General features: G+C 34.9%; 3 protein-coding genes across 6 annotated transcripts; all 3 read left to right on the forward strand.

Moving 5' to 3' along the window:
• Positions 1–669: 669 nt before the first annotated feature.
• LOC125220262 lies at positions 670–1,496 on the forward strand. Its single transcript, XM_048122422.1, has 3 exons — positions 670–927; positions 1,011–1,114; positions 1,169–1,496. Exons 1-3 carry the CDS (start codon positions 670–672, stop codon positions 1,494–1,496), a joined length of 690 nt encoding a protein of 229 aa, XP_047978379.1.
• A 4,840-nt stretch (positions 1,497–6,336) lies between these two features.
• Positions 6,337–9,896, forward strand: LOC125217966 (MADS-box protein 04g005320-like). 4 transcript variants are annotated; one of them, XM_048119545.1, is made up of 8 exons: positions 6,337–6,608; positions 8,253–8,331; positions 8,505–8,566; positions 8,757–8,856; positions 9,052–9,093; positions 9,203–9,244; positions 9,386–9,498; positions 9,604–9,896. In XM_048119545.1, the coding sequence occupies exons 1-8, from the start codon at positions 6,424–6,426 to the stop codon at positions 9,680–9,682; spliced, it is 702 nt and encodes a 233-aa protein (XP_047975502.1). In that variant the 5' UTR covers positions 6,337–6,423; the 3' UTR covers positions 9,683–9,896. The 4 variants fall into 4 exon arrangements, with proteins under 4 accessions (XP_047975502.1, XP_047975503.1, XP_047975504.1 ...); XM_048119546.1 differs by having other exon boundaries at positions 9,607–9,896; XM_048119547.1 differs by having other exon boundaries at positions 9,389–9,498.
• A 5,534-nt stretch (positions 9,897–15,430) lies between these two features.
• LOC125217965 (truncated transcription factor CAULIFLOWER A-like) lies at positions 15,431–19,968 on the forward strand. Its single transcript, XM_048119544.1, has 8 exons — positions 15,431–15,867; positions 17,230–17,308; positions 17,462–17,526; positions 17,620–17,719; positions 17,830–17,871; positions 19,295–19,336; positions 19,421–19,536; positions 19,618–19,968. The coding sequence occupies exons 1-8, from the start codon at positions 15,683–15,685 to the stop codon at positions 19,715–19,717; spliced, it is 729 nt and encodes a 242-aa protein (XP_047975501.1). The 5' UTR covers positions 15,431–15,682; the 3' UTR covers positions 19,718–19,968.
• The last annotated feature ends 3,421 nt before the right edge of the window (positions 19,969–23,389 follow it).

The following is a 23,389-nucleotide window of genomic DNA, read 5'->3' on the forward strand; positions in this document are numbered from 1 at the left end:
TACTAGGACAGCTCGTTAAAGAGATTTTGACTATCCAATGACAATATGCCTTTCCGACTATGACGGTGTTAGTATGTGATAAGACTTATGTGATGGTTCCTAGGGTTAGTTATGATTAATTAAGATTTCAATTAAGCAATTTAATAAAAAGTCTACATACTCCCAAGCTCATTAATTAAGATTCGAATTAAGCAATTTAATAAAAGTCTACTCACTCCCTAGCTCAGTTCCATTGAAAAAGACAAATTTTATTTATTTATTTATTTTTAGTTTGTCCGAAACAAACTAAAATGACCTATTATTAAATTTGACATGAGTAATTGATAAAATAAGAGAGATAAAATTATGTGGCTAGAACTACGTAGAGCATCCACAATGGGACGGACGATAGTCCGCCCGATGCATCGTCCACCACTGTAGCCATGTGTACGATAGCTAATTCATCGTCCGCGCCCTACAGATCGTCCGCGGACGTTAGGTGGTCGACCATGCATCGTCCGCGGTATCATCCGCCCCACTGCGGGCAACGCGGACGATACAACTCGTTTTTCTTTTTTTTTCGAATTTTTCATCTGTTTAAACCCACATTTCACTTTCATTTCCCACACCAGTTTCTCTCCCATTTCTCACTTTCTAATATTTCTTTCCCTAAACTTTCTCACTTAAAAAATGAATCCCGACGACGACTACTGTAAATCGGAGGGCATTACTCGGTCCTTGACTCCGGCCTTAATCGATTGCGTTCATGAGGCTACAGCGGAATGCTTGGCCGAAAAGGAGCGCGAGCGCGAGGCGGCGAAACAGGCCCAGGCGAGGCAGATCCCGAGGCCAATTCGACGTCAGATGTTTCTCCGCCGCGAGCACGACGTAGCTCACCAACGTCTGTTCGCAGACTATTTTGCCGAGCAACCACGGTGGGGCCCGACAGTTTTTCACAGCATTTCAGAATGCGGCGAGACCTATTTCTCAGCATAGTCTTAACGTTGGAGACTCGTGATGAATACTTCCAGTATCAGAGAGATGACATTGGCAAACCCGGACTTACGCCGTCGCAGAAGTGCACGGTTGCGCTTCGGCAGTTGGCCTACGACATCACGACGGATATGTTCGACGAGTAACTTCACGTCGAGGAGACAACTGGCCGCGATTGCTTCAATAATTTTTGTAGGGGAGTTGTGGATTGCCAGGCCCTGATGAAGATGCACGAGACGACGCATGGCTTTCCTAGAATGCTAGGGAGCATGGATTGTATGCACTGGGAGTGGAAGAATTACCCGACGACGTGGAGAGGTCAATTTACTAGTGCATACAAGGGCTGCCACCCGACGATGATCCTCAAAGCCATCGCTGACCATCGGCTCTGGATATGGCATGCTTACTTTGGTGTAGCGGGGTCGAACAATGACATCAACGTCCTCAACTCTTCCAACCTCTTCACCGAGCAATGCAATGGCAACGGCGCGATCATCGAGTTCACTGCCAACGGACGCCAATGACATATACCCAAGGTGGCCTATTTTTGTGAAGACGATCAGCTGTCTAATGGGTGACATGAGAGTATTATTCGGGCAAAAGCAGGAGGTTGCGCGGAAGGATGTGGAGCGGGCATTTGGGGTGCACCAATCGCGGTGGGCAATAGTGAAGGGTCTGGCGCGGTTCTGGTACAAGGACGCCATCGCTGATGCATGTATGTGTGCATCATCTTGCATAACATGATAGTCGAACACGAAGGTGGAAGAGTCACCAAGTGGGGCGATGATGAAGCTGGATCTAGCTCCAGCACGGCGACCCCGCCCCACGTTCGAGGATTACCGATGGGCTTCAATGAGGTTCTAGCTAGGCAGGCCTCAATACACAGCCAACAAGCCCATGCTCAGCTCAGGAACGACATGATTGAAGAAGTTTGGAACCGTAACGGCCATTGAGAATTTGTAGTTTTTTTTTATTTCGTACTGTAATGTTCTCACTTTCAATGAAATGAAGTTTTTCTTTTCAATTTTTATAGTGTTTTAAATATTCTAATAAATAAAATGCTTAGGGCGGACTATAAGGTGGGCTATAGGGCGTCCCACTGCAGGTGAAAAGGTTGAAGGATAAAGTACTGACGTGACAGAGCATAGGTGCCTTATACGTTGGACCTCAGGGCGCCCCATTTTGGATGCTCTTAAAAATAAAAAGATTTTGAACTTTGCACGACTACTGCATAGTGTCCTAAGTCAACTCAACTCTGTTAATGTAATAAACTCACAAAGTCACGTGGTGTCATTACAATAAAAAAATGTGTCAATTAAGGATTTCAATCTTTATTTTCTAAAAATCCTCTATACTTTAGAAAAAGAGTTCAATCCTAGTGTCTCAACTGAAACAAAATAATATGAATGCATCCGAAAAAAGATTAATGTATAATTGACACTATTTCCTCAACTTAAGAAATTGTGTCTCTAATTTGATGTCATTAATTACTCAAATAAACTACCTACACAATAATAATAAAAAAAAAACTCTTTACTTTAAGTTATTTTTCAAAAAAATTCAATATAAATAATTGCTTCTTGAATTTTGAAAAGGTAACTTTGTTGTAATGTGTATTGTGCGTACGACCCATGTAGGAGACGAAGAACCATCGCATAAAAAAAAGAGTGCACCACCACATTAGGATTCAGGAAATGGTGCAGTTTCACTAAACAGTGCTCTTGTATAATAAGTAATGATCACATAAACTAATTAACATGCCCGACTTATAAGGCAATGGTGGTTTTCGACTGGGTGACATTTTGATCAAAACACCCAATCCATATCTTTATTTACACTAACTAAACGTGATATTAGACATGGGGATATGTCATCTTATATAAGAATCAATATTAATTTAATGGAACGTATATGTAGCTTAGAGCTAGCGACCGGCTAAGCGGCTCGAGCGTCACGTTTGTCCGCTATTGGAGTCGGCAAACGCGGGTAGGATGAACGGGGCGGACAAGCGCTCGTCCGCGGTGGGTTGGCGTTAGCCGATCGCTCGTCCGCTATTGTGTTGACGCGCTCAGCAAGCGATCGGCTAGCGCTATTTTTTTATTGTTTCTTTTATTTCAACTCTCTATATGCTGCTCGTTGCATGTCATTTGCACTACTTGTATTAACGAGTTTCTCTTTCTCCACTCTCATTTCTATTGAAGAAAAATGGATCACGGCAATATTTTTTTTTCATTGAGACTATTTATTTATTTTAATTGAAATATGTATTTTTTTTTAGAAATAAAATGGTTGCAATTTCTCCATATCCGTGTCGAATTTTTAATTTCGTATTTATGAATTTGTGTATTTGTTTTATTGGATAGGGCGTCGGCTAGTCCTGGTGCCAGCCTATTACTAGGCCGTGGGATGTCCTATTGCTGTGACAGGCTGTAGGATGTCCTAGTGACGTGGCAGGAGGTATTTTTGGTTAGTCCTAGTGCTAGGGTATTGGCTAGTCCGATCTCTTGTGGATGCTCTTACAACAAATTAATGGAGTGGTGTTGACGCACTAATTATTAGCATTAAAAATACCTGCAAGCATACATGATAGATCTAGTATAGGTAAAGGTCAGACCGAGATATCAAATAAAAGGAATAAGATTGCAACTGACTACCATATACTAAGCGTCTATACTATTTATAGACACAAGATTTTTGGGTTGATTTTATAAAATAGACATAAATAAATAAACAAACAATAGAAAGCATAAAAATACAAATAATACAAAGCAGGCGAATGAAAGTAGAATTTCAGAATCCAAAAACACAGTCACGAGCTATTCTCCAATCGACTTCCTTGAATTACGGTCTCTAGAGTTATTAAGTCGGTCACGATTAAAACCCCTCCCGAGGTGAGAAATCCGTAGATTAGATGTTAAGATCAAAGTCCCCTTTAAATCTCTAACATCTAACTTCCACAAGATCGTTAAGACCAATGACCTTACATGAAACCTCAACTCTCCAGAGTTTTATTGAATTAAAGTGTTAATTATCCCTTTTCCAAGTCTATTATTTCTTATCCCGAGTACTTTTAATAAACTCTAACATGTATTCAAGAGGTAGCTAATCAATTGAACATAGAAAGCACAATAATAAATCAAATAACTGCAAGAGCTAACAAGTAAAATCAATTGAATATCTTCACCAAAATTTCTACAAAAGATGTTCCACTCATAGACAAGTAAATACACCAGTTAAAGTACGATATATGAAAGAAATTGATAAATCCCAAGGTTGAATCTTCAATCTTCTCTTGGGATGGAAGCAGGTGTAGAGAGGGAGAAGGACTGGAGGCTCTGAGATAAATATTATGAATTAGATTTAGGGGAATTTATAGGCTTAAAAATAAGGGTTAGTCTTGATATTTTTCGTGGCCTACAAGAAATGAGAGAGATTTGGCTTCATAATATAATAATTTCTTTTCTTCCATGTATTTCCGCCTAAATTCTCTCCAGCTTTGATTGCACTGCGCAATATTCGTAGAATGGTCATAACTTTTTCCACAGAACTCCGATTGAGCCGTGCAAGGTATCCACGCAAAGCTCTTTCAAAGATAAAGATAATGGTATGAATTAATCACTTATTAGACTTCAAAAGCTATGGGAAAATTGTCTTGAACTGAGGCTGTTGTACCTTTCCTTTTTGCTCCTTTTTATGTCTTTTTCTATCATTTCAAACAAACACGTCAAAAATACCAAATGTATAGCATATGAAATTTAAGAACATAATTTGTATGATTGACATTTAAAACGAGTTAAATATAGTCCTTAAAAACATGCAAAATCCATGTTTGTCAGGTGTACATATATTCTATATACTCCCTTACGTCCATTAATCGCCCTTATTTTCCATTTTCATCCGTCTGTTAATAATTATCTCTTTTTTTAATCATATTGGTTATGGACCATATATTCTACTAACTTTATCCCATCCACAATTTATCGCTAATATATATAAGTAGGATTCATATTCCACTAACTTTTTCTATCAACTTTTCTTTACATTTTTTAAAACTAGAATCAAGTTAAAGTGAAACCTTTATTGGCAGAAAGAAGGAGTATAAGTTAATTTCTTTATACTATAATACTCTCTCCGTCCCTCTGTAGCTGAGTCATTTCCTATTTTGGCAAAAAGCACCAACTTTTATTCTCTCTTACTTTATTATCTCTTCATCTCTCTATCTTTTTCCTTTCCTACTTTATTCTCTATTCACCTAACTCACTTTTAACACAATTTCTTAAATCCCGTGCCGAAAGAAACGCCTCTACTACAGAGGGACGGGGGGAGTACTTTTTACATACACTAGGGATATTCTCGGGCACCATCGGGGAAAATTATCAAATTAGGGTTTATACACCGGATTATTCATGGTTCTAGAAGCTCCATTGTTGAGCTGTAAAATAAAATGTACTCCATCCTTCCCATAATAGGAGTCACATTTGGTGTAGGCACGAATTTAAGAAATGTAAAGAATAGTAGATTGGAAAAGTTAATGGCATATGTGGTCTACTTTTTTATATTTGGTTTATAGTAGAATGTGAGTGAAGTGAGTTAGTGGAATGTGAGACCTACTTAATTACCATTTATAATAAAAGTTAAATATGACTCTTATTATATGAAGAATCGAAATAATAAAATGTGACTTTTATTGTGGGACGAATGAAGTATAACTACTTAAAAGCAAAGATTAACCAAAATATCGGTATGTAAGTTTAACAAAAAAAAGTAACTAGAGTAGTATTCACACACATGAATAAAAGGAAATTATTCGAACAAAGTGAAGTACTCCCTTCGTCCACCACTAAATGTTACTCCCTCCGTCCCAAGATAAGTGACTTGTATTCCTTTTTGGGGTGTCCCACTATAAGTGACCTATTTCCATTTTTAGCAAAAAATCATCTCTCTTACTTTATTCTCCACCTACTTTATTCTCTCTTCTTTTTAGTTTGTTCATCAATACTTGTCACACTTACATTTTACTACTTTTGGTAATGAATTCCATATTCTAGTAACTCATTTCTACTGATATTTTATTACCCTATAAAACTAATACAGTATAAAAGTAGGACTCACGTTTCACTAATTTTTTGACGTCACTTTCCATTACATTTCTTAAATTCGTGCTGAGCCAAAGTGTAACATCTTATGGCGGACGGAGGGAGTAATTAGATTAATGATGAAAGTGGGGCCCCGGAAGGAGTACAAGCAGAGACAGTAGGTAGGCTTGCTAGGAAAGCAGGAGTGAAGGAGAGAAGATAAGCGTGATATTATAAAGAGAAACACTACCATAATTGTTCATCATCTGTTTCTCTTTTATATAGCAGTACCACCACCTCTCAATTTTGAATATTATATTCAAAATAAAAAAAAATACCTTTGAAAGTAGGTAGCAAAATTCCATATATAGATAGGATGGGGAGAGGGAAAGTAGAGCTGAAGAGGATCGAGAACAAGATAAATAGGCAAGTTACCTTCGCCAAGAGAAGAAATGGATTACTCAAAAAGGCCTACGAACTCTCTGTCCTCTGCGACGCCGAGGTTGCTCTCATCATCTTCTCCACCAAAGGCAAACTCTATGAGTACTGCAGCACTTCTAGGTCTCTCTGTCTCTTTCTCTCATAAACACTTCCACACACACTAATATTTTTTTATTGTTAATTTTTAGTTCTGGTTTAAATTATGTAACAAAATTTGTCTAATTTTATTTTGAGGGATCCGAATATAGTGCCAATTATTTTCTGATCATGAAGAATCATTTCTAGTTGCAGCATTGGTGAGATATGAGTGAGAACTCTCATTAAGATTGACTAAAAGGACGAAAACAAACTAAGTCTGTGCTCAGATCATGGCATGTTTCATTAGTTAAACTGCTTGAGTTGGAAATTGAAAATGAAAATCTTGGTAAATTCTCTGTTAACAACGCATTTCTTTGTTAATTGGGAAAAAGATACTCTGTGTGCTGGAACTGCAAAAAAGAATATAGATTTCTGCTTCTTTTTTCTTTATTTATTGGATATTTTGCTCTCAAATACTATCAAAGAACAATTCTCTCAATCGAAAATCTTTGTACTTTTTTCAATAATTTTTAGTCTTCGATTTATAGTAATCAGGAAAAAAATATTCTTTTGTTTGAACTTATGGTACTCTCAATTTATACTCCCTCCGTCCCACTCAAGATGACCACATTTTTTAGTGGCACGAGATTTTAGGAAGTGTTGTTAGGTAGAATAAAGTAGAGGGAAAAAAAATAGTTAAATATTTTAATGAGAGAGGAGAGAGGAGGTTATTTCCAAAATTAGAAAGTGACCATCTTGATTGAGACAAACGAAAAAGGAAAGGTAGTTATCTTGAATGGGATCGAGGGATTATTAAATATTATCTCTGCGTGTGGTTCCCAAAATCTCGAATAAACAGACGATATCCAAAGTATTTCTATGAGAGAAGTGAACAAACAAATCCTATTTTGGTTTTCTAATTAGGGTTTCAATAATACTCCCTCCGTCTCAAGATATTAGACCCCTTTCTTTTGGGCATAAGAATTTAGGAGATGTTGTTTTGTGGTGTAAGTGGAGTTGGTAATAAAGTAAATTTTTACCATAAATAAAAATGACTCAAGTATGTTGGGACACCCCAAAATGGTATATGGGTCTAATAACTTGGGACGGAGGGAGTAGTAGTTTTTGTTCATTTTTCAGTCTTTTTAAATATGAATAAAATATTTGAGACCTATAGTTTTTGTAACGAACACTGTAAATGATTTTTCGGTTACCTTTAATACGTAAACACCCCAAGCCTTAGTTAATTTCATTGGTTTTTGACTTTTTGTGTTGATTGCTCTCTTTTTCTAAGTACTTGAGATTTTATTTATGTTATAAAATGCTAGTTAAATTCTCGATGTAGCTTAAATATGCATTTAAGGAGCAGCTTTGTTGCATTTTTCTACAATTACTTGATTCTTCATTTATGTGCTAACGGTTGAGTGTATACTATGTACGTAAAATTGTTATTTTCTCTACATTATATTTGTACTACTTTTTTTTTAATTCAATCAATTTCTTTAGAGGGGCCTAGTTGGAGGAGTAGATAACTTCAATTCGAAAATGACACGCGCGTCGACTTAATCCCTAAATGATGAAAAGGATTTTCTAGAGAGAGAGAGAGAGTATGTACATATAGTTGCATAAAAATGGACATGTTTAATTAAGTACACTTGATTTAATTTCCTGCTTGATGTTAATTAGTATGACCAAGGCGGTGGAGAGATACCACAGATGTAGCTACGATCAAACTGAAGCAAATCAATCTCCCAATAATGACCAGGTAATATCTATCCTATTCTCTCTTACTATGTTTCAAATCATATCTTGCTAGATCAACTTTGAGTTAACTTTCTTCAGTGAAATATGTAGTAGTAATTTTATTTGTAAACAAGGAGAAATTAAATGGTTAGGTGAAAAATCAAGTTGAGTAACATGATCTCTTTTTCATCGCAGAATACTTATGAAGAGTATCTGAAGCTTAAGGAAAGAGTTGAGGCTCTACAACAATCTCAGAGGTAATATAATTTATTTTATAAGATGGTAAAAATTAAAAATCTCAGGTAAATATGCATTGATAGTTCAATGAATAATTGGATTTTAGAAAATTAATCAATTAGGAGCTGATGAATTGATTTTTAATCAACCATAATTAACCTACCTCTAATTAATTATTTTATTTAAATTTTGCATATGTTTTGTTATCAGGCATATTTTAGGGGAAGATTTGGCAGAGTTGGGAATAAACGAGCTTGATCAACTTGAACATATCTTAGATGGAACGTTGAAACAAACACGGTCCAGGAAGGTCGTCACTCATTCATTATTCATTTTTAGGGTTAAAACTATATGATATGATGCTCTTATTTTACTATTTTTCAAAACTTAAACTACCTTTTATTCCAGTTTTGTAATACCATCACATTTTGATATACAGAAAATTTAATATCTTCAAGTTTTTCTGTATTCCAACTAATAAGTTGGCTACCTTATGTCAATGCAGAATCACAGTTTGTATGATAAGCTTTCTGATCTTCAGCAAAAGGTATGTTGTTTGTAGAGAATAAAATTTTATTGAGACAGACTCCAATTTTCCAATTTAATTTTGGATATCTAAAAATAATAATTTGGCAATTACTTTTACTGATGTGCAGGAAAGAAGTTTATTGGAGCTTAATGCTGCTTTGATGAATAAGGTATTTAAGTTTTCAAAATCTGTTCATATGTTGACAGCATGAAAAATCTCGAAGACTCTTTCATTATAATATTATTATAAATAATATAGTATAACAAATTTTTTGCACACCATGCATGAATATTTTGTTGTTGATATATAGCAGCTTGAAGGAAATAGTACACCACTTGAATCAACATGGCAATTACAACACGAGCCTAACGCACAATACCAGCAACCTTACTTTCTTGATCCCAACAACACACCAGAAATCCGGTATTTAATTTTTAATTAGTATTATTATCATTTGATTTTGTCTTTTGAGTATCATAAATAGGATGGTAGCAGTTAAATGATTTTTTATTTATTTTTATTCTTAAGCAGATATGACTCGGTTGTAGAAGCAGATAACGTGAGAGATAATGGAAATGGTATGATGACGTGGGAATGGATGCAATGAATATCTATCTCTATATATGAAAACTACTTGTCTTATTAATAATAAGACCAAAATTTGATCTTATATATATTCAATGTGGTATATTATTATAAATGTTTTGTTTCTGTAAGATTCTAAATTATATACATCTAATATAATGTGGAAGACTGTAATATTTAGGTCGTTATGGGTTGAAATCTGTTATTTGTTGGTTTCACGAATATCCTTTTTTTGAGATTTGCCTTAAACGGAATTTGACATTTTAATTTGATTATGATATTCGTTGTTCCGGTTATGAGGCGCGGCGCGCGGCTTCCCCATTGTGGGATTCTAAATAAACGAAATATGACAATTCCAAAATAAAAAAATATCTCGCATTTGTGTAAAATGGGCCCATCTACTCATTCAAAGGCCCAGCCCACAGTGCACCAAAACCATAAAATTCAAAGCCCTTTATAATCCCATCTCTCTCTCTATATCACTCTATATATATCCACTTTCGTGCGATTCAACAATGGTGAACGGAATTGATTTTTAGATCTGAAGTTTTACGTTTGTTTGTTGTTTTATTTTCAAATATTTGAAGAATTGCCTATTTTTAGATGGACGGGCAGCTCCATCATATATATTTGCAATTGAACATATTATTTTATTTTGTTTCATGAATGCATACATGCATGAGTGTAACGGAACCATAATATGCAAAATAGCTACAACTAATTACCACGCAATGCATTCCTCAAATTTTTAGGTTGACTGAATTTATTTTTACTACTCCATCTGTCCATAAAAATACATGCATTTTTCATTGACCGTCCCACAAAAATATGTGTATAGCATTTTTGGAAAGTTATTCCAATTTGTTACCCCTAACATCAACTTATTTACAACTTATACCACCATTAAACACTACTAATAATATGAGGCTCGATATCCACTAAAACTACTTTAACTACCCTTCTCCTCCTCTCTCTTACTTACAAATTTTTTCTTAATTCCCGTGTCATATCAATTGCTCATATTTTTATCACCTACATAAATTCCATACTCTTGAATACATTTATTTAGCATATTATTAAGATATCGTATTGCTTTGACTTTTTGTAATTCATGATGCATACATTTTCTTAAATTGTTTTAGTATTTATTAAAATAAGTAGAAGATGCCTACAAATCAGGGAATAGTTAATGGGTCCGTTGGTGAATACTCTTAGTAATTACCAAAAAATAAAAAGTAAATAGAAAGTTTTTAACCAATATTAATTAACTTTGATATTATTTTTCTACCAATTAAGATTTCTGTTTAGTTTATTTCCATTAATTTTTATCTTCTCTTATATTTAGGATTTTCTTTGCCTATATAAAAACCTCATTGTTGTACTAAAATGGTACACATTTGAAGATTAATAATATTTTGAGTTTTATTTCTTTTGAGTTCTCTTTTAAATTTTTAATTTATTGAAGCTTTTTATCCAACGTATCAAATGATCTTTTATGGCATATTTGTTTCATTTGGGTCTTGGGTTCTCTCCAGCTATAGTTCGAATCTCCTTTGGCATATGCTATTGTTTTTGGTTTCATTATTATTACTCTCTCCGTCCCAAAAAAGTATGCACTTTTAGTTGAGCACAGATTTTAGTACACGATTGATAAAGTAAAATAGAGATAGAAAAAAAAGAATTAAAATATTGTTAGTACTAGAGAATGGGTCCCACCTCAATAGAGATAAGAGAGTTCCAAAATTAGAAAGTGCAAATTCTTGTGAGACGGACTAAAAACGAAAGATTGCATACTCTTGTTGGACGGAGGATTACATCATTTTTTCAATTACTCCACTTATTTCTAATGTTTTCTATTTGAGAGAGCTGTAATTTAGTCTCTAAACTATGCAGTAATATGAAATGTAGTCCCTGTTCTTTTGAAATATCATCAGTCGGGTCTAACTTCTGATGTAATATTGCTATATATATAAGTTATTTACAATTGTTTCGTGACTTTTTTGTCCTTTTGATATTTTGTGACCCAAATAGGCATTATTGTACTTTTGCAATTTAGAGAACTACAAATTTTTGTTCTTGAACTATGCAAATGTAGCAACCACGGTCCGTATGTTGGGGTTTATATACTAAAAGTTGTTTCGAGCGTACATGTACTTGTGCAGTTACCCAAACAAGTGTTTACGAGAAACCCTAGAGCCTGAGCTAAGACCTCCAGACCAGCGGTCCTGTGAGAGCTACAAGGAGAACCTAGAGAGTAGCGACCCGCTGACTTCTTCAGCAGTCCGCTGAGTTTGTGCAGCGAATGTTTTCAGCCCTAATTCGCCCCAAGACTTACCTTTTCGAGCCAGAATAGTTACCTAATCAGAGGAGGAGCTTTCAAGTCTATAAATACTCTCCACGGTGCTTCATACAAAGGTCTAGTTTTTAAGTTCGGAATTCTCTCTCCAGGATTTACGCCTTCCGTTCCATACTTAATTATTCACTATTCATCCTTGGAGATTGGAGTAAGGCAAGAAGAGAAGACGAATACTTCAGGATTCATTCCATATGATTTTTGTTAATTGATTGTTTAATGTTTACTCTTTTTTATTATAGATTTTGCTACCTCGTTTATGAGTAACTAGTTTGTTCAATTATAGGGATTGAGACTAACTGTTTCATATTTACTTAATTTCAATTTTTGATATCCAAGACTATTTTGTTCAATTCTTAGGAATAATGCTTCTGAGTTTCTGACAAACAACTAAGATGATTTAATGGCATGTGGGAGAATCGAAAGGGAATTCGTATGACACTATAGTTAATATCCCAAAAAAAATCGAAACTAAGTTGAAGGGCTTTACAAGAGTTACTCCCCCTGTCCCAAGTTACTTGAGTCATTTCTCTTTTTGGCTAAAAACAGAACATCTAATCACATCTACTATATTCTTTCTTTTACTTTATTCTCTCATCTATTTTATTTAACTCACTAAATACAACTTTCTTAAATTCCATGCTAAAAAAACGCTTTAAGTAACATGGGACGAAAGGAGTATTAGCTAAGATTGTCAACCTTAATGTTAGTAATCTACCTCTATTGGTCAACAAGAATAATTATGTGACTTGCCTAAAATAACCCTGTAGTCATGTTCGGATATCATAATTGTATTTTGAATCTAAAGTAGTGAAATCATATCCGCAGAATTCTATTGTCTCCTCTGAATTTCAATCACTGTTTAATTGTTCTATGTCATTCACTCTGTTTAGTTTGATTGTTGTTAATTTTAGTAAATTCAAATAATAAAATCATATTTTGTGGTAGTCAATTTGTAAACTTATTCCCCGTGTTCAATACTACGTGGTTATCATTAGTATGCACTTTATACTTGTAGTTATTCTTAGTCTTAATACTAATAAAATGTACTCCATAACTGTGCCCCTGCTTGGATTTGACAGTGGTAAAATGGTTGTACCTTCGAATTTCACCAATGATCAATAGATTGAGCCCATCAGAACCTGATTTAAAGTGTTTGCCGCTTATTATGTCTGCATGATTTTACACAAAATTAGAGTTTATTAAATGAGCATGTCGAACAGTGGTTACATGTTATCATTGTTATAATATTGCCGACAACATGGTTGGCACCTTGCCCGAACAATTCATTCAAATTGCTGAAAATATGGTATTATCATCAATTTTAAAACATCATTAGTTCAATAAGTCTCATACTCCTACTTGATTGGTAGCGGTCATTGGACATTTAAACATAAAATCTTACCACCCTTAAACAGAAAGAACTATTATTAACTACTCTTCTTTGTTGATCAGATATTTCTAGATAAATGCCAAACATAGAATTGGGCAAATGGCCTAACACCTGAAGCATGTGCAACCAATAGATGAAGACCATAGTTAATGCCCAGAAAGGGACGGGACGAAATGTAAACATATTTTCCAGCTCAAAATTGGGTATTTGAAATTATGTATTTTGGGGAAATTGTGACTCCAACTTTACGGAATATTCAGGACAAGTGCATTTCTTTTGGGTATTCATAGATATATATATAGAAATTATTCAATTGATGACTTCCGGTTTGTCTCTCAATAATTCATTTTGTGAAAGCGGTTCATGTAAGTTGGCTTTATGGTAAGTTATAAATTCACATGATAAGTTGATACAGCATGAAAAGCTCAATTCAGATAGAAAATATTTAATATTTTTATTTAACGTGCTGTCCTTTTCGCATTCACTGTCTGGTTCAATGTCATTATCTAGTGTGTTTAATTCTAATTTGTTGTATTGAGTATGCACGACGTGCCACAAAATAACTGAAATGTAGAGATATTAGACAAATCTTAATTTCTTGAAATCAAAATATATTACTTCTTTTTTCGTCTATTCCATAGAAATAATCTTATTTATAAATATATTATTTATGAACCTCGTCATCCACTACACAATTTCAACATTTTTATCTCTTTCTCTCTTACTTTACTAATTACGCATTAAATCTCGAGCCAACTGTAAATGACCTGTTTTTATGGGACAGATGGAAGTATTATTGATTAAAAACCAAACGCAAAACAATGAAAAGCCAATAAAATGATGTTTTTGCCACTTAAGCGATGTCAGATGGCCAAAATCCATCGCATGTCATGCCAAAGGCAATGAGTTTGACTCGTCAACACGTTTTACAAGAACCATGAATTTCAAATCATTTCTCCACAATTGGCATTCTTTCTATTTTCAACTTCGTCGATGTCGTCCGATAGAACTGCATCATCGCATGTGAACTTTTACATTTGTTGCATGGAACCTTCAAACTTCCATTTTGTAACTTTTCAGAGAGGTATTTTGTAAAATAAAAAAATTTGAATCTCAATCAGTCAATCCAATCATCCCCAAACTCAAATTAGAAAGTTAGTGTTTACTAATCACTCATTCAATTTAATTAGATGGATATAGGGCTAATTAACTACTCCCTCCGTCTTATAATAGATGTCATACTTTCCCTTTTAGTTTGTCCCGTAAAAGATATCACATTTCTTTTTTTGGAAAAGTTTACTCTCACATTAATATGGATATATTATTTTCCCTTTTCACTTAACACACAAAACAACACCTCCTAAAATCTCGTGTCAATCCTCAAGTGTGACATCTACTATGGGACGAAGTGTGTCCTTTAATACCCAATTGAGATGCATTGATCCTCCATTATCACAATTACTCCCTCCGTCCCGGATAATTCGGGTTACTTTGACCAGGCACGGGTTTTAAGAATTGTAATGAAAAGTGGGTTGAAAAAGTTAGTGGGAAGTTGGTCCTACCTTTATATATTAGTTTTATAATAAAATGTGAGTAGAAATAAGTTAGTGGAATATGAGGTCCACTACCAAAAATGGTAAAAGTGAAATGGGACAAATTATATGGGACGGCATGAAATGGAAAACTGAGACGAATTATCTGGGACGGAGGGAGTACTAAAAATTAAATGAAATAAATTCATATGGTAAAACAGTGAAAACATCAACAGTAAATACAAAGCCGTAGCTTTCAAGGCTGTCATGATCGTACGGTCAAAGGGTGTAAATACACGGATGGTAACACATCCCAGCGGACAAATAGCTCGAGCCAATGAGAGGTTGACAGCAAATCCTTAAAAAACCGCCTGGTTTTCACGAGTATTGGTTTAATTTGTGGTCTCACATTCCACTTATGTACCCTCTTTATGAGACAGCATTTTACAATTACCTCTTATAAAATACATCTGGAATGCGCCACCATTTCTTTTTTTTCACCCAAAATGCAATAAAAATCGATTCGATTCAATTCAACTGGTGGGATGAAATTTTTGGAAACAAAAACTGTAATAAGATAAACTGAGGGCATCTCTCCACCTCAATTTGTTTTACCAAGAGAGCAATTACTAAAACCCCAAAATAAATCAGTTGGAATCATAATTTCCTGCATCCCAGGGTTTCCATTTTTAGGTCTCGGGACCAATTAAGGAGTAAGAGAGAGTGTAGAGAGAGAAAGTAGGGATGGGTAGAGGGAAGGTGCAGATGAAGAGGATAGAGAACAAGATCAACAGACAGGTTACCTTCTCCAAGAGGAGGGCTGGTTTGCTGAAGAAAGCTCATGAGATCTCTGTGCTCTGCGATGCTGAGGTGGCGCTCATTGTTTTCTCTCACAAGGGGAAGCTCTTTGAGTATTCCACTGATTCTTGGTCAGTGCTTACACATTTCTTTTTCATTATTATTTGAGATCTGCTGTTTTCTTGAATTTGGGGTTTTCATTTTTTTCTTTATTAAATTAGGGTTTTTGTTGTCATGTTTGCTTGTTGTGTGTTCAACTATAAAGTTTGGATCTTGATTTTGTTTGCTTGGTGTTTTCAAGTTTTAGGTCTGGTTTCCTATTTTTTTTTATTTACTACTTATTTTATCGATGATTAATCTCCTTAATTCATTTTGTGGGGATTTAGTTCTTGAATATGGGCATAATTTGTGTAATAACTATGTGCTTGATAAAAATTGCAAGATGAATTTTAAAATTTGTGTAATACTACTAACTATGTGAACTATGTGTAGTTTTTTGTGTAGGGTGGATACAAATTAATAGAATAGAATTCGCCCTTCTCGTCATAGTGCTGACACCTAAAATATGGCATTTCAAACACGTGCAGACTTCACGTTTATACAAGGGTTTTTTCTCTGCATTTTACTAGCTACTATGACTTCAACTTTATCGAAAGTTGTCATATTTCCTGACAATTTTATTTCTTTTGCTTTGTTTTTAGTGTTGTGTAGATAGATTCTAGAGTGTAGGTAATTTATAAACCTAGCCATGAGAGTAGAATTGATGTTTTGAATAACAATGGAAATTTTGAAATAAAATGCTACCGTAAAATGGTTTACTTTCCATTGTTTTTTTCTCTTTCTATTTATAACCTAATTATGTTGAATCACTCTAAAGTCTAAATAGATGTTTTTCGCAAAGAAATTACGCCTAAATAAAGGGTAATTAAACATCAAAGATTATTTTTGAGATATCTGATATTGCGAACATAATAACTGACTAGGTAGCTAGATTGAAGATTCAAGTGGGAGAGGGATAAAAGGGGAGATGAGGCCATAAATCTTTCATATTTCAAGGCTTAAAGTAAACAATTTCCTTTTTTGCTATTCTCTCCTACTTTTTCTCTCTACTTTATTAACTCTCTTACTTTATTCACTTTCCACTTACTAACAAAATCCCATTTCCTTAAATCCTGCGCCGAAAAATTTTTGCTCACTTATCTTCTTGGGACGGAGGGAGTAGATTTATTAAGCTTCAAAATGGTTTTAATTTCTTCATACGTACAAAAGAGAAAATTGTCAGAAATACACAGTAATAAATTAAATAGCTATAAACTATTGAAAATATTAATAGGTAAGACCAATGTTTATACTTATTTGTTTTTTCTTCTTCTTTTTTGAAAACTTCACTACGTTTTCTTAATTATGTCTCCATGTTCATCTTTGCTTTGCTGGTACAGTAGTAAGGATTGTACATTAATTGATTGACATTGATTTGGTGAAAATTGAAACAGTATGGATAGGATTTTGGAGAAGTATGAAAGATACTCGTTTGCAGAAAGACAGTTAATTGCCAACGAGCCTGAGTCGCCTGTAAGCTCTTACTATTTTCATGGCATTGCAATTGAATTTCTCGTGTTGTTTAGTAATTTAATTAATCTCCTAAGTAATTATTGGAAATTAGCAATAAAATTGAGTGTATATATACACTCAAAAGGGCGTCCATAACTTTATGTGACATTGCAGGTTAATTGGACTCTCGAACACAGCAAACTTAAGGCCAGAATTGAGCTCTTGCAAAGAAATCAAAGGTAAAGTAGTTGTAAATTAACCCACAAAAATTTGTGATTAGTGCATTCTTGTGGTTTTTTCCTTTTTTGAAGCAAATATCCTTAATTGGTCAGGCACTACATGGGGGAAGATCTAGACACGATGAGCGTGAAAGATCTGCAGAACATGGAGCAACAACTCGACAGTGCTCTTAAGAACATCCGATCACGAAAGGTATACTACTATATCTTGCACAAACACACACACACACACAAATACCTAATTATGCTTTTTTTTTAATTGCAAACATTTACACTAATGTGATCGATCTTCAATATCTGCAGAATCAGCTCCTGTTTGATTCAATATCGGAGTTGCAGAAGAAGGTTTGTCCCTTCCATGCAACGCGCATTACTTATCGATATTTGAACCTAAGTTGATTCAATTTTTCTTTATGTTATACAGTAGTACTACGTCCGTCCACCAAAATTTGTCCCACTTTGACCCGGCACGGGTTTTAAGAAATGTAATGCAAAGTGAGTTGAAAAAGTTAGTGAATTGTGGGTCATACTTTTATATATTAGTTTTATAATTAAATGTGAGTTGGAATGAGTTAGTGGAATATGGAGTCCCCTACCAAAAATAGTAAAAGTGAAATGGGACAAATTTTGGGTGACGGACGGAAATGGAAAAATGGGACAAATTTTGGTGGACGGAGGTAGTATCTTATACTCCATCCGTCCCAAAATAAGCGGAGCACTTCTTTTGGGCACGTGATTTAAGGAATTGAAATTTAAATAAGTTGAAGGAGTGAAGTATAAGAGAAAGAAAAATAGAGAAATAAAGAAAGAATAAAGCAAGAGAGATGGTTTTTTAATAAAAAAGGAAATGACGCACTTATGTGGGACATCCCAAAAGGGAATATGGCTCATTTATCTTAGGACGAGGGGAGTATTTCACTTCATCATTTACATAATATGCAGTGTTAGTAATGAAATATGAACTAACATGAATGCAACATTAAATTTTATGAGTGGTAAATATGCATACATGCATTCCTTCAGTGTTAAATTAGCTACTACTCCAAGAACACTTGTATTTATAGGTTCCTTGACATGCATTATGCATATAAATAGAGAAGATCCTTTAAAATATTGCTTAGATCTAGGGTTTTTGATAGTGTGTAATTATATTTTATAAAATTCTTTTAGAGCTTATTATTAAGATGCTAAAAATAAAGAGGCTTTAATGATTGAACTTATAAGGTTATAACAATGATCATAATTAGAACAACTAAAATGTGCGTAAGGTTCCTTCCAAAATATTTAAGGGTTTTTGGCTTTATAAACCAAAACCTTTCCCCGAATTCCGGTTTTTTCCATGAACTATGAGATTTGTTTTTAAAACCACGAACTTTCATTTCGTTAGGATTTTTCCAACCCGACCCGAATAACACATTTCCGACCCGAGTAGCATAATTCAAAATGTTAAAGTTGTGTTTTGTTTATTCAAAAGTTGTCATTTGTTATGTATTGTGAGTGTATGTATTATTGTGCCAAATAGTATCCAAGTAATCAATTTAGTGACAAATAGGATTAAAATTGACATGTAGATAATCCGGGTTTTGTAGTTGACCCGCGAGGGGAAAATCCTAACGAAATGAAAGTTCGTGGTTTTAAAAACAAATCTCGTAGTTCATGGGAAAAACTGGAATTCGGGGAAAGGTTTTGGTTTAAAAAGCCAAAAACTCAATATTTAAATGTATAATATCAACTTCTCCTGCTGTTTCTTTTCACTGAATAATTCCAGGAGAAGGCTATCCAAGAGCAAAACAGCATGCTTGCAAAGAAGGTGAACTCTCTCTCTCTCTCTGATCTCTCTCTCTCTAGCTAGTGGTGAGGAATCTCCATTAAGTATAGGTGTTACATGACATAGATCAAAGACAAGGAAAAGGAATTGGTACATGAGACACAATGGGAGCAGCAAAATCCCACCACAAACACACAACCTCAATACCTCATGGCATCTCAACTTCCTTGCGTAAACATGGGGTAAATTAATTTCTCAAACAAAGTTTACAATTTGGCAAATACAAATCTACCAAGACCTCTTCTCATACGCCGTTGATGCAGAGGCAGCACGTATAATGAAGAATCTGAGGCGAGAAGGAACGAGCTGGACCTCACTCTTGATTCACTCCACTCATGTCATCTGGGATGCTTTGCTGCGTGAAACCAATCGTGGTACATGTTCACGGGGATTTGGTTGTAATCTTTGTGAGAATAAGATGATCTGTTATAGAATATATATATATATATATGTATGTTGCTGTTGTTATTACATTGTGAGTGTATACCATGAGTTATTTATGTGTGGGTCGGCATAGGTTCTACAGCCCAACTGTAATCAATAGAATAACTCAATGGATTATTGAGTAATAATATAATCTCTGTAATTTGTACTCCTTCCATCCATTAAATATGAATCGGTTGCTTTTTGGCATTAGATTTTATGTAGTGTTACTGTTTGGCGAGTTAACGAAGAGATAATAAAGTAAGATAGAAGAAAAAAGTAGAGATGATGATTTTTCCATTCAGAAAACATTTCATGTTAAATGGAATAACCCAAAAAGGAGAACGTTTTATTTTGAATGAGACGGAAGGAATGTATCTTACTCCTACTATTTATCCATATATATACACTACATAAATGAATAATACCCCATGGTGACTTGTTTTTCTTTTAGGGACGCCCCATTTAAATTGACACGTTTTTTTAGAGAGTAAAGGTCCTTTTTAGTCATTAACATATGACGATTTTTTGATTTTGGTCCATAATATTATCTTTTGAATTATTTGGTCCTTAAAAAATAAAAATCGATCACATTTGGTCTGAAATGGACGAAGCCGTTAGAAATTAACGGTCAACGAAACTTAATTTAATTTTGACCGGATTAAGAGTTTTAAAAATTAGATTTCTTTTTCTTTTTCAAATAAATTCTATTTTTTTTAATTTAGTTTTATTAAAAGGAATTGCTTCTATATTTAAAAACCCTAGAATTCTTTTTCTTTTTTCATCTTCCATCTTCATCGTTTCTTTTGGACAAAACCCTAGTTCTTGGAAGAACATCAAGTAAGCCCAACTCACCAACCATGGACCGTTCGAACTACAGCAGAGAGACCGGTGGGAGTGGCGGTGGACGTGACCTCCGATTCCGGTACGAATTTTGCCATTGCAAGAATCGGGCTTCACTCCGAATCGTCAACACCTATGGAAAACCAAAAAGGGGAAAGCTTGATGCACTTTTTATTAGCACTAAATAAACCTGCAAGTATACAGAGTATATATAGTATAGCTAAAGGTTAGTACCGGATATCGAACACGGGGAAGACGAACACAAAGTGTCTATCCTCTACTAAGACTCAAATACTATCTCGAAAAACAAGTGGGTTTTGAAAACTTTTGGAAAACTAAAAACAATAGAAAGCATAGACCAACTAAAAGCGAATAAAACACGGAGAAAGACGATAGAGATAAGAGAATCCCAGGGATGTGTGTTCACAGTTATGGTTATACAAAATTCCAACTACAATACCCTAGCCAATTATTACTTTGATAGAACGAGTCACATAGCTTATGCTCATGTGATACAAACGTTGATTACAAGATTAGGGTTGTCAATCCTAACACTTAACTCCAAAAAGCTTCTAAGACCCTTGAAAAGTCCTCACTCTCAATTAACAGTACCGTTTTAAGGGAAGCTAACTGTAGCGTCTACTAAGTGGATCTAACTCGCTAGAACTCTGTCACAGTTATGAAGCAAGTTATATTAAATCATACACAATTGTGTCACTCAATCATGCAGCATCAAAATTAATTAGGGAAGAAACAAAGTAAAAATAAAATGGATATTAAATAGAAAAAGGAATTTGTATAACCAAAGTCGTTACTAACACATCCCTAGAATCCCATGAGTTTAGTTACACATAAATGAATAAGCTAAAAACATAGATTGAAGGAAAGACAATTTGAACATAAAACTAAAGCAAATAAAACCCGTAGGTTGAATCCTTGTCGTTCTTGATGTTCTTGAAATCCTTCTCCAACTCCTTGCACCAATGAAGTACTCTAGGTCTTGATCTCTATGAAGTATTTTGCAAGTACAAGTTCCCTCTTTTTGATGAAGCTTGAGGTCTTATTTATAGGGGAAAGTCATTCCTTGTTGTAGAAGGAAAAGATCTCCAAAATATGGTAAATCTGGGCGCAAATCTAGGGCTTCTCAAATTCGCCGCCTTTCTCCGGCGGACCGCCGCACCTTGGCCGGCGGTCGCTGCGTTGGAGTCCAGAGAGTCTGTATCCTCGGCGACGGACCGCCGCACGTCTTTCGGCGGTCGCCGGGCGAGACTTCTCTTCCAAGCAAATTTTTCCGAGGCGGACCGCTGCATTGATCTGCCCGCCTGGGCGCCGGCGGTCGCCGCACACATCCGCGTGTCGCCGGTCGCCGTCGACTCAGATTTCCAAACTTGGCGTTTTGGCTTCCTTTTTCGGCTCAATTATGCACATTTCTCACAAAACACGTCAAAATACAAAAATAGACAAAATATGCAAATAATGGACGTGTAGAGTGACTTTGACATTAAAAACGGACCAAATAATGGCTTTAAAACAATGCACAAGGATAGACGCACGGAATGCACAAGGACTAGATGTCATAATTGCCTCAAAAGATGGAAGAACAGTTTAAACATGTATTAACACAATCAAATCAAGCAGGGCTTATTAGTGAACTTTCATTACTAACTCGTGGAACACCTTGAATTCAAGCCCTCGCATGTGACAAACTTCCAAAGATGGGAAGTGTTCTCTCACTCTCAAAGTGTATAAGGATAATGTGTATATAAGCACTCAAATCATGCATCATGCAAAGTTTACCATAGGCTTTCTCAAAGTCTAATCCATCTACTAAATGTGATTAAGCTTCAAAAGTCCGAAAGGTCTTTATCTTTGGTTGTAATGTAGGCTCTTTGGTAGGTGAGGAATATTTGGCTAAAAAGTGACTTAAAAATAAAAATATTCCAAGTAGAGTAAAGATAACTCCACTTTTCTAAACCCAAGACACTATTAACACTTTATTTATTTCTCCTTCAACTCACTTTTCAATCATTTGATTTTCTTTTCTTTTCACAACCTTTCACACATTTCTTTTTTTTTTTCTAAGATCAAGTACATATTTGGAATTTTTCTCAATTTCACAACTTATACTTTTCTTTACATTAAGCACACCACTTTTTATACTTTCTCCTTATCTCTCCAATTCCTTTACAAAATAGGATAGCAAAAACTAACTAACCCAAGGAATTGTCCCCATTATTTTAGCTTCAAAAGAATAGGCTTAAAGGCTCAAAATTGGCTCCAAAGGGAAAAAATTTGAAATTTTGAGAAGGTCAATATTTTGGACAAAAGTAGGCTAAGAAAAGATGGTCAATCATCCTCCTAAACCAACTTAAACACTATGTAAACTTAGGCAAGACTAGGAGCAACTTCTAGAAACATAAACATGAATGCAGATAAATCACACAAGAATGAAATATAGGCTCAAATCCTCACAAGGTATAAAGCATGATTCAAGGTGAACAAGCAATTCACTAATTATGCATCTTTTCACCAAACCATCAAATCAAAACGTTAAGCCACACTTAAACATAGATGGAATGTAATATCATTGGCAACACGATCTAAAGTGTGTCCCTAAGCATGCGTGTTTCTAAGTTCTTAATGTTAAGTTCACGACATGGATTCAAGAAAACATTTTTAGAACACAAAATTCACCAACTGGGTTTTGAAAAACAAAAACAAAAAACTTAAAACATAAAGAAAAAAACCTAAACTCACGGTCCACCACTT

The sequence above is a fragment of the Salvia hispanica genome, chromosome 4 (genome assembly GCF_023119035.1).
Source record: "Salvia hispanica cultivar TCC Black 2014 chromosome 4, UniMelb_Shisp_WGS_1.0, whole genome shotgun sequence".
Classification (NCBI taxonomy): Eukaryota; Viridiplantae; Streptophyta; class Magnoliopsida; order Lamiales; family Lamiaceae; genus Salvia; species Salvia hispanica.

Excerpts from the sequence above, each read along its gene's own strand:
- LOC125220262 (XM_048122422.1), top strand. The coding sequence starts at position 670 with ATGAATCCCGACGACGACTACTGTAAATCGGAGGGCATTACTCGGTCC. Across the intron at positions 928-1,010 it reads AACCACGGTGGGGCCCGACA|TATCAGAGAGATGACATTGG; the intron begins GTTTTTCACAGC and ends GAATACTTCCAG. Across the intron at positions 1,115-1,168 it reads ACGACGGATATGTTCGACGA|GGGAGTTGTGGATTGCCAGG; the intron begins GTAACTTCACGT and ends TAATTTTTGTAG.
- LOC125217966 (XM_048119545.1), top strand. The coding sequence starts at position 6,424 with ATGGGGAGAGGGAAAGTAGAGCTGAAGAGGATCGAGAACAAGATAAAT. Across the intron at positions 6,609-8,252 it reads GAGTACTGCAGCACTTCTAG|TATGACCAAGGCGGTGGAGA; the intron begins GTCTCTCTGTCT and ends GATGTTAATTAG. Across the intron at positions 8,857-9,051 it reads AACAAACACGGTCCAGGAAG|AATCACAGTTTGTATGATAA; the intron begins GTCGTCACTCAT and ends ATGTCAATGCAG.
- LOC125217965 (XM_048119544.1), top strand. The coding sequence starts at position 15,683 with ATGGGTAGAGGGAAGGTGCAGATGAAGAGGATAGAGAACAAGATCAAC. Across the intron at positions 15,868-17,229 it reads GAGTATTCCACTGATTCTTG|TATGGATAGGATTTTGGAGA; the intron begins GTCAGTGCTTAC and ends AAATTGAAACAG. Across the intron at positions 17,720-17,829 it reads AGAACATCCGATCACGAAAG|AATCAGCTCCTGTTTGATTC; the intron begins GTATACTACTAT and ends CAATATCTGCAG.